Genomic DNA, 12,841 nt, shown 5'->3' with positions numbered 1-12,841 from the left:
TGTACTCGCTGACCATATTGCGAGTTACTTGCACGATATTCATATTACTTTCAATAGCCTCGAGCGAGAGAGAAGAGTGGGGAGTAACTGACGATCTCGAATGACGATCGATCGAAGAGGAGAGAAAGAAGAAAGAGCGCAGCAGCAAAAAGCTGCGGCAGCTCAAGTTGGCATTTTATTGGTTTGCGGTCAAATAAGTGGTCCACCATTGTTCAAACGGAACGTTTGCTGTGTCAATGTTGAATTCCTCCAGGCGCTTGTTGGAAAGATGAGAATCTTTAGGTCGCGAGGCGGCTGCCGAAACAGGGATACTATCCTGTGGATTGAGATGATCGATGGACAAGTTGAGCAACTTGGCAAACACTGCTGATATTTTCAAAATAAAGGATTTATCAGTGGAATCATGCAACGTTTGTAACAGGTTGCAAAAAAAAGGAAAAAAGATACTTACCACACATGGTATACTTTGTGTACATTTCAGTGTTGGAGAAATGGAATATGCCTGCAACGTTGGAGTCTCCGTTCTCGACGCGTTTGACTGTCAGATCCTTGATCACTCGAGCAATATCCGCGACTAGGTGGATTGGATGTTAGTGGAGTTGTCCGACAAGGAAATCGCCCAGTTTCAATTTTGAGCATGTACCGTTGGTAGGATATCTGGCAGCGAAGTTGTCCATATCTACCGACTTGCTTTGGTTCTAACGAACGAGAGGTTGAGTCTTCGGGGTGACGCTTACAGCAAGAATATATACATTTTACCTTGACAGCATCCAGCAAGACATTGACAGCTGACTCGCCATTGTACTCTACCTCACCGTACCTATGTATAGTTCCATTTAGCAGCTGCATGTATCTTCCCACGTCTGCTTACACTTACAAGACAGGTACGCGGAGGATAACGGCAGAAGGATCGATGGTCTGCACGGCCTTTTCGCCACCCAGCTTGGATTCGCCGTAAAAGTTGAGAGGGTGGGGCGCATCAGTGACTTCGTATGGGGGAGACGTGCCATCAAACACATAATCTGTGCTAATATACACAAACATGGCTTGCTGCTCTTTGCACAAACTTGCGAGTTTCTCGGGCACTTGGACGTTGAGCTTGTCGTCGTTGCGCAGATATTTATAAACATGTTAAAGTCATACTCGGTTATCTGCCACTGTATACCTTTCGTGTCCATTCATGGTCCTTCTCGGCGACATCCGGTCGTCGCTCAGCGGCGCAGTGAACTAGAACGTTAGGTTTTTCTTTTTGCATGAACTCTTGCACAGCATTGAAATCTGTCAAATCGAGCTGTTTCGACGATGTATCGTGATGTTAGCCTCGTCGTTCATCCAGTATACAATGTGAATTTATTACCTTGACCAAGCCATCCTTGCCTGCCCGGCTCAGAGCAGTGCCAATGACTGAAAACGTTCAAAGATTTGTGAAAAGTTTGTTGGATGCAACGGGAATCTCCGGGTACGTTACCTTCGTGGCCGGTCTTTGTGAACTCGGCCTTGACGGCGCGACCTAGCAATCCAGAAGCTCCAGTGACAACGACCTTCATATTCTCGGAATCAAAATGAGTCTAAAGTGTTGGTGTCGGTTTTGGGAAACAAGTCTGTTCGCGCGCGTGTGTGCGTGTGCGGGACCCGCATGAATTTCCGATGTCCCAGTGGCGGATTGTTGTTTGTTGCTGGCTTACTAGATCGATAAGTAAATGCTTGCTTCCCTAACAAAAGATTTTTTGATAACAGACGCATTGAAGTCCTAAACAGGCATGCTGTAGTGCAAATCATAGCAGAGCAGTATCGATCGGGTATACAACGCATCTGTCTAGTGAAACCGTTCTCAAGTAGTTGTAGCAACGGCAATTTAGAACACTGGACAAAAGTTTACCAGCTGCAAAAAAAATCTGTCAAAATAAGCTGCGTAATTCTTGCAAGGCAGCATATCCTTTTTGCCTATCACAGCAAGCATCTGATTGTCTAGAACAGTAAAGGTATGTGTAGCACAACTCAATGGCGGGCAAGAGAGAAGAACTTCATGCAGGAGCTTATGCATTACAACTGTTCAACTTGTTATTTTTAGCATGTGTTTCAAATGGATTTCGCGAAACTCTCACAATCCAGGGTAGTTTGTGTTGCCAAAGGCATGCGAGTAACCCCACTTGGCCCCTGAGTAAAAGAATCATGGTGACACTTTACATAGAGGACAACCTTATTGCCTTTCGCAGTTTGGGATATTTTGTGATCGTCAAATCAACATCCAGATGGAAAAGAACAACCAATTAGGCTCTAGATACACTTGCTGTTGATCGTGTGTTTATAATCATCAATAACCGTGGACGCGTAAAGTTTTATTGGCCCGCCGGGTATGCAGAAAGCCGCTAATCTCAGCAACGACGGGTTGAAATCAAAGAAGCGGATGTGAATGCTGGATGCTGGGGGTTGAGTGAACTCAAGTGGTGTTACCAGCAATTAGAAGCATGTTGGAGTCTGAGAACTGAGGTCTGGATTCCCGTTGGCTGCGTGCGAAAGGACCATTGTTGGAGGCGTGTGTCAATGCTGCTAACAGCAGCAGCAGCAGACATGTTGACTAGATTTGGAGAAAACAACAATGGTTGAACGCTGACTCCAAATTTAAGCAATTTTGGAGGTTCCTGGTGTTTGCGACCAATGGGTGGTAACATTGATGGGACGATGCATATGACATTCCGCAAAGGCCCATTCTCGATTCCGCTCGCTCTTGTGTAGCCAATGGCAGCAACAGTGACAGTTGTATATCCTCGTTCTTTTTTACGTGACGTCTTCTTTTTCGAAGATTAGTGGAATGCAGATAAAATTAGTAAATGCTTCCTGTCTGGCTGGGAAAGACCCACTTTAGCTGGCCAAGTAATTAACCGGATCTTTTGGAAAGAAGAAAATGAAAACTTGCGCTGTGCTAACCGACATGGACGTGCTTGTACTACATACTCTTACTCTCTAAGCGCTGCGTGCTCGTGGGCACCCAGTCCACTACTTGACATGAGAAATCGCTTGAATAGACACAGTAAGGTATGCTTAGAATATCTTGTATTTCACAGCTTTGAGATACTGTCTGAGTTGCTACAACAAACAATAAACATCCTGTAATTGGCCTTGCTGCAACATTTATTTGCTGTTAATGACTTGAAGGTTTCAGATATCAGAACTCCTGCTGAGTTTTTGCTCCGCGTCGCATGGAATGGGGAAAAGCAACTTCATCTACCGTTTTGAGAAGATAAGGAAATCAGAGGCGTGTCAGTCCCGGCCGGATTGATGGATTCCACCGTCGCTTGTTGCTAATCATCCTGTGACCATTTTTGCGAGTGAAACATCGCCGTTTAGGCAGGTAGCACCTGTCGCTTGCCGGGTCAATCCTGCTGGTCGTGTTACCCACGTAGTTTACTTACTCCTAGTTTTATCAGTAACGATTGACATGTGTTTATCGCTTTAATGCCCTTTGTAAATAGACTCAAATAAAAACAAGAGTTGTAAAGAGGAATGGTGACGAATATTAAGCGTATCTTGAACAATTGGGACGAGATAAAATAGAAATGCTTTTTTAATGTCGCATAAAATGAATTTAACGAATATGGGGAGTGGAAATATCAAAAGAACGAGCGCGCCACTGAGTGCAAAAAACCGCCAGGATACATTTGGAAAATGGGCAACGTGCGGAGCCTTCTCTCTGAAGCTTTGATGTCTGTTATGCCCCCTTTGTTCCTAAATTAAACCCGCCGGAGATTACTCGCTCGGTGTTGCGATACTGTAACATGTCAGCATGTCTGTCTGTCTCTCTATCTCGCTTTGGGACTACGCGTACGACAAGGACTAGGCGAAAAAAAAAAGGTATAAAAGGTGCTCGATTGAAGCGCACCTAGAGTCCCTTACACTGCCTGTCCTTTCTTCAAACCATCGTCCCTCATCCCTTTCCTTCTCTCAATGCGTTTCAACAAGTTTCTGTCAGCTTTTCTCCTGCTGGTCCTGGGCATCTTTGCCTTGACCGCTACCGCTGCTCCTGTTGATGTCCAAGTCAACGGCAATGATGTCACTGCTACTCTCGAAAAGGATCTCGAACAACTCGTCACCAAGCTTGCAAAGGTCGTCAAGGATCTCCCCGAGAACGTTGTCCAGGAATTGCCTAAGGAAATCCAAGATTTGCCCACTCTTGTCACCCAGGACCTGGCTCAAGCTGTCCAGAACTTGCCCAACTACGTCGAATCCCTTCCTCAAATCCTTACCCACCTCGAACAAGAAGTCCCTGAACTCGTCAAGGGTCTCGAGAAGGTTGTCTCCGCTTCTTCTTCTTCTTCCTCTAACCTCGCTAAACGTCACAACGGAGTTGCCGTCGAAATCTGCGCTGAAATCAAGGCTAAGCTTTGCGCCGACTTGTATGCCAAGATTAGCGCTTCGGTAAGAACTAAGCAAGATAAAGCAACAGCAGTAGTAGTTATCCAGGCACTAACATTTGCCTCTTTTATCGTGCTTTAGATCAAGGAAAGCGTCAAGGCTCATCTTTCCGTCGACCTCAAGCTTTTGGGTGGTTTGATCTCTACTGGAAATACTGAATTGAGCGCTGTCGAATCTGCTGTCCTTAAGGGTTTGGATGGTACGTAGCAAAGGAGTCTTTTATCTGACATTTCCTTCATGTGATCTTACGGTCTTTACAACAACAGCCAAGGTCAAGGCCAAGTTGGACGCCAAGTTGGACGCCAAGGTCTTTGCAAAGATCGAAGTCGAACTTGAAAAGGTCCTCGATGAACTTGCAAAGTTGTACCCTCACGGCAAGATCCCCGAAGCCAAGCTTTCGGCCGCCATCAAGCCCATTGTCGTCAAGGCCAAGGCTCAACTCAAGGTTGAGTTGCCCAAGATCGTCGCCGACGTTTGCGCTGACATCAACGCCGACTTGCAAGCTTCCATCAAGAACCTCGAAATCAACATCCCTCTTATTATTGACCTCAAGGTCGGTGCTGATCTCGACGTCGACGTTGAAGTCAAGGCCGCTGTCAAGATCGCTGCCAAGGTCGTTGCTGGCATTGATGTTGACGCTGCCGTCAAGGTCATTGTTAAACTCTGCAAGAAGTTCCTTTAGACCAAACAATGCACTTCCCCTTAAAAACACGCTTGTACTAGTCATTTTTACCTCTTACAATGTAATACTCAAATATAATTTGGGAACTTTAAACAGTATGCAGTGTAGGAAGTGCGCTTGATTCCGAGAGTCGCACAGATCGCCGATTCATACGTCAAATTTGACAAGCAGGAATAATCAACCGACTGGTTTTTCCAAGAAATGCGGGAACGTTCACACACAATTTTATCATGTTCCTTGTATGTTGTATAATGACATTGCGTACATATCATGCTGTCCTGACCAGAAACTTCCGGTTGCCCCTCCTGAATGGAGCAGAAGAAATGAACAGTGTCGCCCTATACCATACGTGGCTACTGTAGATAGTACAAAATATACAAGAAAACTGAGAACGGTAAGAAAATGTGAGAATATGAAAGTGTTACACATTTGTTGGAGATGGATATTTATAGTTAATGTATATTAAACATCTCTTTCGTACCCTAGAAAGGCTAGCTATTGAGCTAAGTTTTTTATGAGGATTAACGTCGCTTCATGGGCTGATGCAGTCGAGTCTCCCGGACAATACATCCTCTACTTCACGTGCGATGTCGTAATATGACCACGGCCATGGTCTTAGACCCGTTAGTTGACAAGATATGTTTCATCAATTCCTTCGCATGACATCGACGATGAATGTTTTGGCTGCTCTATACCCTAACATAGAGTTCTCAAAATCAATCAGATATCCGTTGTAAGAACTTCAATGGATGTTTTCGGGTCAGTGTAGCCATAGACATCCAGGAAGAATCCCGCTATGCGCCATCTCTAACTGCCATTTTTTTTTCCATTTGAGACTCTGATAATATCCCATCCGTTTGTTTCGTTTGATTTTCCACATATTTATTCAACTCTTAGAGCCTGAATTGTCTTTCCGAATCCGATGCCTATCCACGTTGGCAAACTTTGGTTCCACGATAAAGACTTGACTTCAGACTCGGCAAGGTACCGTAAGCTAGGACTCTGCACAAGATGAGGTTGAGGAAGTCCTCGAGTATTGAGAGTGGCGGAGGGATGCCGCTGCGGTGCGGGTTGGTGCTGGTTAATATCCCAGACCAGTACCTGTGCATCATCGCCTAACGGATATAAAGGAGCGGTTAAATCCGACAAGGACGATCAAGGCTAACAGCGATTTCGATTTTTACCTCCTGTGCAGATATCTGCAGGTTTACGCGGGCTCCAGCTGAAGCAATTAACGCTACTTTGATGGCTGCGAACCAATTCGAACACTGGTGCGCTTGGGTATCGAATGTCAAGTATTTGTACGGTATCTGAATCCATGTGGAAAGTTGCCAATAGTTCTGGAGCCAGTCGATTGAACTGGACTCTCAAGAGCGGACGCGAGCCATCACTTATAGCTGATGCAAAAGATCCGGATGGACTGACAGGTGCTGGAGGAGCTTCATAAACAATAGTTGAATGTTCCAATGTTCTGCAAATGTATGAGAAATTAAAGATGATGCACAAGATCTTTCCAGATCGTTCCTGTTACCTCAAATCGAATAATCGTACGCTGCCGTCTGCCCCGGCGCTGGCGAATATTTCTGTAGAGTCATGCATAAAAGACACGTCATAAACGTCTCGGTCGTGTGCAATTAATTGTGTTTTGGCCTGACAGGTCTCCACATTCCACACCGTGCAAGTTGTGTCGATACTCGCAGTGACAATCAAGGATGGATCCGTTTCATTCCAATCAAAGGATGTAAGAGGAGCACAAAAATCTCGTTGCTTAAGCTATAAGCGTATTTGCCGTTAGAATGATACATTGAATAACAAAAAGTTGCTAGTTACTTGCATTGACGAGTTCTGATCTCTTGACAAGCGATTGCTTAAATGTCTGATCCTCGTATCCACGGCGTCCACCGAGGGTGTTATCGTAGGAACTGTAAGCTGGATTATCTACTAGTTCCCATACGCGCAGAACATCGGACGAGGTGACAAGTATATCAGATTGTCGCGGAGACCGCTGCAAAAAGGAAAGGGATGCATTACGTTAGCTGCATTGCGATCACCCTTAATGCGGTGCAGCTGTTTTACCTTTCGTGGCTCCCACAAGACTTTCGTGATTGGATAGTACGAGTCTGCTTGAGCGAGAGGGATGAAATCTGGAGGTTGGTGTCTGCCGCCGTAATACTTGTACCGATCCACGTCGTCGTACACGGCAAGGTCTGTCCGCGTAATAACTTGGAGCTACCATGGACGGTCGTGTATGTATGGGTTCTCAGCATGTTACGAGACGAGCGTATACAGCAAATGCCTCACCTTGTTCGTTTGTTCTTCAATAAGACTTCCTACTGCCAAGCGAAATCCATGCCGATCACCCGGTGCCTTGCTCCAGTCGAGAGCATACACGGGCCAAGGAGCGTCGTATTGGTATATTTCCTTTTCTGCATACTGCCGGCTGCTACCGTTATTTCTCGTATCCATGACAGACGGCAGAGGCGGTGCACCCATCGCCATGCCACCTGCAATGGGGCCACTGTGAGACATGTTGCGACAAGAGATGAATGTTAAGTTCCTGCTGCTAAAGAGAGTCGGTCTTTGGATTGAGGGCAAACCGAAAATGTTATCTGCTCCCTCCCGCGCCCCTGCTTTCTTGGATACCAGGAGCAGAACGACGTGGGACAAAACACTGCAAAGCTAATTTGGCCACGAGAATGAATTTTAGTGCATGATTGCATAGCTGCGCTTGACATTGTCTGCTCCTTGCGTCTGCTCGAATAGCGTGACCGTAAGCATAACCACGATTAAGCTGATGGCAACATTTAGACATTCCTGGCTACAGTTCGATCCGGTCATAGTATTAGTTTATCGAGATTTAGTTTCCAGGTTTTGATGAGATAAGTTTCCGGTGTACTGGAGGACCATTCGAATGTTCCGGCATAACGGTACGGAGCACATTTTGACAGCAGGTGGTGGTCCGTGCACTGTATTCTACTGCGCTGCCTATCGATTCAAGTCCAGTATCCTAGTTAACAATGTTAAGATCCATTTTACACAGTAATAGATCCTCATATGTATATTAGTGAGAAATCACATTATTAAATAATATTCAAGTATTCTAGGACTTTTTTACAATGAGACCCTTCAACATGTCAAAACTGTTGCCGTCTGGTTGCAGCGTATATCGTTTTCTAGGATTGTCAACACTAATTGCCTCAAGCATACCATAATCCGTGGTAATGCCAGCAATGCGGACGCGTTCATTCCCGTGGGTTGTCAGGGTTACAATTTTATCGCTGCAATAGCAACAAACATTAGCATTCGTTGCATTCCAAACTAGTCAACAACCTCTTACCTGTGCAACCATCGAGAATAGTACTTGTCCAGGAACCATTTACCCATGCCCTCCTCGCAGAATTGCAAATAATACTTTTCGAACATGACAAGAGTACCAGCCAAAACCTGCTCCGCAGATAGTCTTGGAAGCGATGGATTATGCTCTTGAATAACATCATTGATTGACACGGTCGGATATGGGTTGGACAGGTTGACTCCACATCCTGTAATCATGTTTATAGCCTCCTGGACTCGCATTCATGTCAGAAACTTTCTTACCTATTACTAACAAGAATTCGTCCTGCGCGAAACTCGAGTTTACGAGCATACCGCCGACTTTCTTTAGTTCTTTTCCACCATTTACTTCTGCATACAGATCGTTGGGCCACTTTAGTCGTAAAGGCACGTCTTCATATCCTGTTCTTGATCGTATACTCTCCAAAATAGCAAGGCCAGTAAGATATTGAATAAAAACAACCGGTGCGTGCTCCAATCGAACACTGTGCCTAACCAGCAAACTAAACTGGAGCGCGCCGAGTTGAGAGACCCATGAATTGCGTCCTCGTGCTGACAAGAGAGAACACAAGGATTACATTTATGCTATTGCATGCACCGTTGATCCAACTTCTTACCTCGACCTGCAATCTGATTAGATGCGATGCAAACCAAGCCGCTAGGAAGGGCTTGCGCAAAGTTATAGTTTCTATGATGAAAAATAAAGGAGTAAGCAACGAACAACAGATTACAGGTGTAAAACATCAAGCACGTACCTATCCAAAATGGTCTGTGTGCTAGTGATAACCTCAGAGTACAGCATCGTGTTACCAAATCTGTACCATTTGCCGCCTCCCCATTCCTTGCTGCGGATATCCAACAAGGCCTTAAAGTAAGCATTGATATCGAAATGAGGCGTGACTGAGCGGTCAGGGCAAGCTGGATCAGCAGAGCAGTCGGGTATCCTGATTTGCAGAGGAAGCACCGCGCCCTCCTCCACAGTCATGTTTTCAAGTCGTGAACACAGTTCATCGCTATCCGACTTGGTCAGATAGAAAGTATCATTCGAGTCCTTTATAATCGAATCCTTTGATATCTTGTAAAGACCGCCCGCAACAGACTGTGCAATTTGTCCTTGAACTGCTGACAGATATATAGGTGTCAAATCGGGTGCACGATTCTCCTGGATACGGTTCTCGTCATGGCCAACAACTTTGAGACCGATCCTTGCAAATGCAGCGACCAGAAATCCTTTGCGATCTGCTTCCGATGCTCTCAATTCGTCGACCAGTGCTTGATTTTCGTGTGTCTGCATTGATGCGACCTCATATTCCGGATGGGTGGATATCAACAGGGCCGTGCCTTGACCGACTTTACATTGTACGACGCAAGCTGGATTTTCTTCATCTTTGCAGATCCCTGGTTCAAGGAAACGTCCAAGTATCTCTACGTTTGGATATTTGTCTGCGTGCGCAAAGTAACCTCCACCATTGTAGTACATGCTGACTACTTTGGGTACCAAACCCGGATAGTAAGGCTGCAGCTTATCGCTCATCAGCTGGATATTGGCGCAGCGTGCACCTCGTTCGCTGTCGTAGACGAAACCAGGATAAATTGTTCCTCGACAAAGACCCGGAAAGAATTCCAATTCTCGATTGCCGCAAACTTGCATATCCGGACGATCCTGTTCAAACTCGATCGTCTTGGACGCATAATATCCGCCAGCACACAGACCGAGATAGCGACCTCCACCATGAACATAGTTTTTGATACGAGAGTTGAGTGCTCCATTCAGATCAGTGCAGTATGGCATGTCGCGTCCACCAGGAATGACCAGCATGGCGCAAGTTTCTTCCCACGGCTCCGTGCTGAGAGCTTTCGAATCCACTTTTACAATGTCGTAGGCATGGCCGAGCAATGATTTGAGCGTCTGGTGCGTGTGCCGCACAGAGTTCGGTGAGGTGCCGTTCCCGCTGTAAATGAGGATGTTTATTGCGCTCATTAGAGTCGAACGAAAATAACGCTGCTGTTGCCTGGATAAAAAGCTGTAAATAGTGTTCGTCGTTGACGGCTGCCGGAAAGGATCAATCAGACAGTCCGTTCTTGACGTTGAAATTGACGTTGAAATTTTGAATCTCAGTATTTCATGCACATGCTAGATATACCCAATGCGACTAGAATTATTGACATAAAACATAGCACTTAAAAGTAACATTGAAATGTTGTGATTTGGTTATCGATGACGACCATATCCTACTAGGGAGTTGATCCAGCGAAAACATGTAAAATTGAAGCCGGTATATATTCCATTACTCCACTTTGCTTTGTAACGCTGTGGGCAGCAACCCGGCGCAAAATGGATTTTCCGGTCAGCGACACAGTTGTTGTCACTGATCTAATCTGAGTCCTAACAGATATATATATGGCATCTAAAGTGACCAGTCTCAATCTCACAAGACATTTAAGATAATGCAACACTGCTGCAGTTCAATAATATTATTAATTAAGGATGAAGGGGGATCCTGTCTAGAGGCGATTGTGTCTATCTCTCTTGTCGTTTTGTGTTCTATACTAGATGAATGGATATCGATGAGTGAGTAGCATGATGAGAACAAATAAAAAAAAGGGAGATGCAAAGTCAGGATGAGAGGTGCCACTCTACAACTTGTTTGTGGCAGGCAGTTGCAATTGTTGTTGTCGGTCGTGCCATGCAGCGTGCCATTTCTTGAACTGCTCCAAAACGACAAAGGTGAGAATTGTCTGAGGTCCAAGACGGATAAATGCCGGAGTCCAGCCCTTGAAGAACGAGGCAATGCCTTCGGATTTGTACATTTGCGTCATGATAGAAATCGACGACATTTGACGGTCAGATGCACTTGCTGTCATGATACGAGTCTTGATCACATCTACTGGCGAGCAGACGGTCGTTGCCACAAGGCCCTACGTGTCCAAATGATTACTAAGCTTAAATCCATGCGCATATAGCCATTATACACCTACAGCAAGCACACTTGACGAAAAGTGAAGGGCCAGACCGTCCTGCATAGGGCTGTAGCGAAGCAGCAGATCCTTGAACATGTCATAGGATACACACTGCGATGAAGTCATAAGGATCGCACGGTTCACATTGGGACCGACACCTCGGAAGAGAGAAGACATGCCTTCTTCTCTGGACATGCGGATCACACCATCCAAGGCATGTTTGTAGTTGCGTCGTTGATGCGGCGGGAGCTGTCCGTCGTTCTGCATGCGTACGTTGATAACGTCGCCAGGGTTGCCGCATGCGCCTCCCAAAGCACCCGCAGTGCTTGAGCAAAGCAAAAGGTTCCACACGGTAGGTTCTAATTTTATTTGCAAAGATGAATGGGTGCCTTCAAGATATAAGCAGACTCTGTTTGGCCTTGTCTTACCCATATTACGACTTGCCATAAATTGTTTGAGCTTATCGTAAACACCGAAACGAACAGTGGAATAAGTTGCCTGGCGTAAGATACTAGCAGAGAGACCGGCGTAGAGTCTAAAGAACCCCTCATTCTTGGCAATGTTGACCATTGTTCCAAACATTCCTTGCTTGCCAGCACCTTTTGTGTTCTGCAAGCGGACCTTGGTAAGGTCAAAGGGGTGTACAACCATGGCGGCGACGCAAGAGGCTGCACCGCCAAAGTAGAAAGGTGTAGGACGTTTACTCGTTGCGGCTGCCATGGTCGAGGTTTATTAATTAAGAGTAGGGTGGTGGAAAACGAACGAACAGGGAGAAGAAAAGGGAACGATTACCAAAAACAATGAAGGCCCTCTTTTTTTCGGGTGGCACTGAAAAATTCTGTGCGGTTGATCTTTTTCGCAGACCGCAAGAGTTTCCCGCCCTGAAACAAGTTTTTCCCGAGGGACTAAAAGATTGACAAATGTGTGAACAGCACGCGCACAATATCCCAGAGTTTGTTGCTGAGATACCTCCAGACTACCAGAGATATACCCTCTTTTCAAACACAAGGACCGCACACGCACGCGCTCTGGAAGCTCAAAGGAGGGGGCCGACTTTACAGTTAATACCAAATGAGTCATACCCTGCGCTGCGAATAAAAAGTAGGTTTTAAGGAAAAACCTCCTTTTAGCCACTTGGCATTTTGCCCACACATACTTGACACTCGTGCATGCCCACGTTCGTAGCTGGCGAAGACCATACTTTTTTCATTGTCAGATATTGGTACACCGCATTGTCTTATTACTCCCATTAATCTACGGCCTCTGTTCCTGCATAACCAAATGTTTCCTGTGCTGAGTACCACATGTTGTATATCCTGTACGCCTGCATACGTGCTGCAGATCGTTCATCGGACTCTCCTGAAGAGAGCAAGCCATGGTATCGTCTGGAGAATAAAAGTGTATCGATACCTCAACACCTTCAAATTTGACACTTATGTCAATGTAGAGCAG

The 12,841-nt window shown here is 45.7% G+C and overlaps 5 protein-coding genes across 5 annotated transcripts; 1 reads left to right on the top strand and 4 right to left on the bottom strand.

Annotated features, from left to right (window-relative positions):
* Nucleotides 1-175: 175 nt before the first annotated feature.
* VTP01DRAFT_8771 (uncharacterized protein) lies at nucleotides 176-1,547 on the bottom strand (the record flags this gene model as incomplete). Its single annotated transcript, XM_069387929.1, has 8 exons — nucleotides 176-366; nucleotides 452-574; nucleotides 644-698; nucleotides 760-820; nucleotides 878-1,098; nucleotides 1,166-1,291; nucleotides 1,358-1,404; nucleotides 1,469-1,547. 8 exons carry the CDS (start codon nucleotides 1,545-1,547, stop codon nucleotides 176-178), a joined length of 903 nt encoding a protein of 300 aa, XP_069241649.1.
* A 2,398-nt stretch (nucleotides 1,548-3,945) lies between these two features.
* VTP01DRAFT_8770 (uncharacterized protein) lies at nucleotides 3,946-5,095 on the top strand (the record flags this gene model as incomplete). Its single annotated transcript, XM_069387928.1, has 3 exons — nucleotides 3,946-4,416; nucleotides 4,495-4,612; nucleotides 4,680-5,095. 3 exons carry the CDS (start codon nucleotides 3,946-3,948, stop codon nucleotides 5,093-5,095), a joined length of 1,005 nt encoding a protein of 334 aa, XP_069241648.1.
* Nucleotides 5,096-5,977: 882 nt separating this feature from the next.
* On the bottom strand, nucleotides 5,978-7,624 carry VTP01DRAFT_8769 (uncharacterized protein; the record flags this gene model as incomplete). Its single annotated transcript, XM_069387926.1, has 6 exons — nucleotides 5,978-6,210; nucleotides 6,280-6,566; nucleotides 6,627-6,868; nucleotides 6,930-7,100; nucleotides 7,172-7,324; nucleotides 7,397-7,624. 6 exons carry the CDS (start codon nucleotides 7,622-7,624, stop codon nucleotides 5,978-5,980), a joined length of 1,314 nt encoding a protein of 437 aa, XP_069241647.1.
* A 571-nt stretch (nucleotides 7,625-8,195) lies between these two features.
* On the bottom strand, nucleotides 8,196-10,409 carry VTP01DRAFT_8768 (uncharacterized protein; the record flags this gene model as incomplete). Its single annotated transcript, XM_069387925.1, has 5 exons — nucleotides 8,196-8,373; nucleotides 8,433-8,637; nucleotides 8,693-8,980; nucleotides 9,046-9,116; nucleotides 9,184-10,409. 5 exons carry the CDS (start codon nucleotides 10,407-10,409, stop codon nucleotides 8,196-8,198), a joined length of 1,968 nt encoding a protein of 655 aa, XP_069241646.1.
* A 656-nt stretch (nucleotides 10,410-11,065) lies between these two features.
* Nucleotides 11,066-12,109, bottom strand: VTP01DRAFT_8767 (uncharacterized protein; the record flags this gene model as incomplete). Its single annotated transcript, XM_069387924.1, has 3 exons — nucleotides 11,066-11,347; nucleotides 11,408-11,748; nucleotides 11,818-12,109. The coding sequence occupies 3 exons, from the start codon at nucleotides 12,107-12,109 to the stop codon at nucleotides 11,066-11,068; spliced, it is 915 nt and encodes a 304-aa protein (XP_069241645.1).
* Between the last annotated feature and the right edge of the window lie 732 nt (nucleotides 12,110-12,841).

The sequence above is a fragment of the Rhizomucor pusillus genome (assembly GCF_041956525.1).
Source record: "Rhizomucor pusillus strain CBS 183.67 unplaced genomic scaffold VTP01scaffold_5, whole genome shotgun sequence".
Taxonomy (NCBI): domain Eukaryota; kingdom Fungi; phylum Mucoromycota; class Mucoromycetes; order Mucorales; family Lichtheimiaceae; genus Rhizomucor; species Rhizomucor pusillus.
Note: the sequence above shows the minus strand (reverse complement) of the source record. Positions and strands in the feature narration are given on the sequence as shown.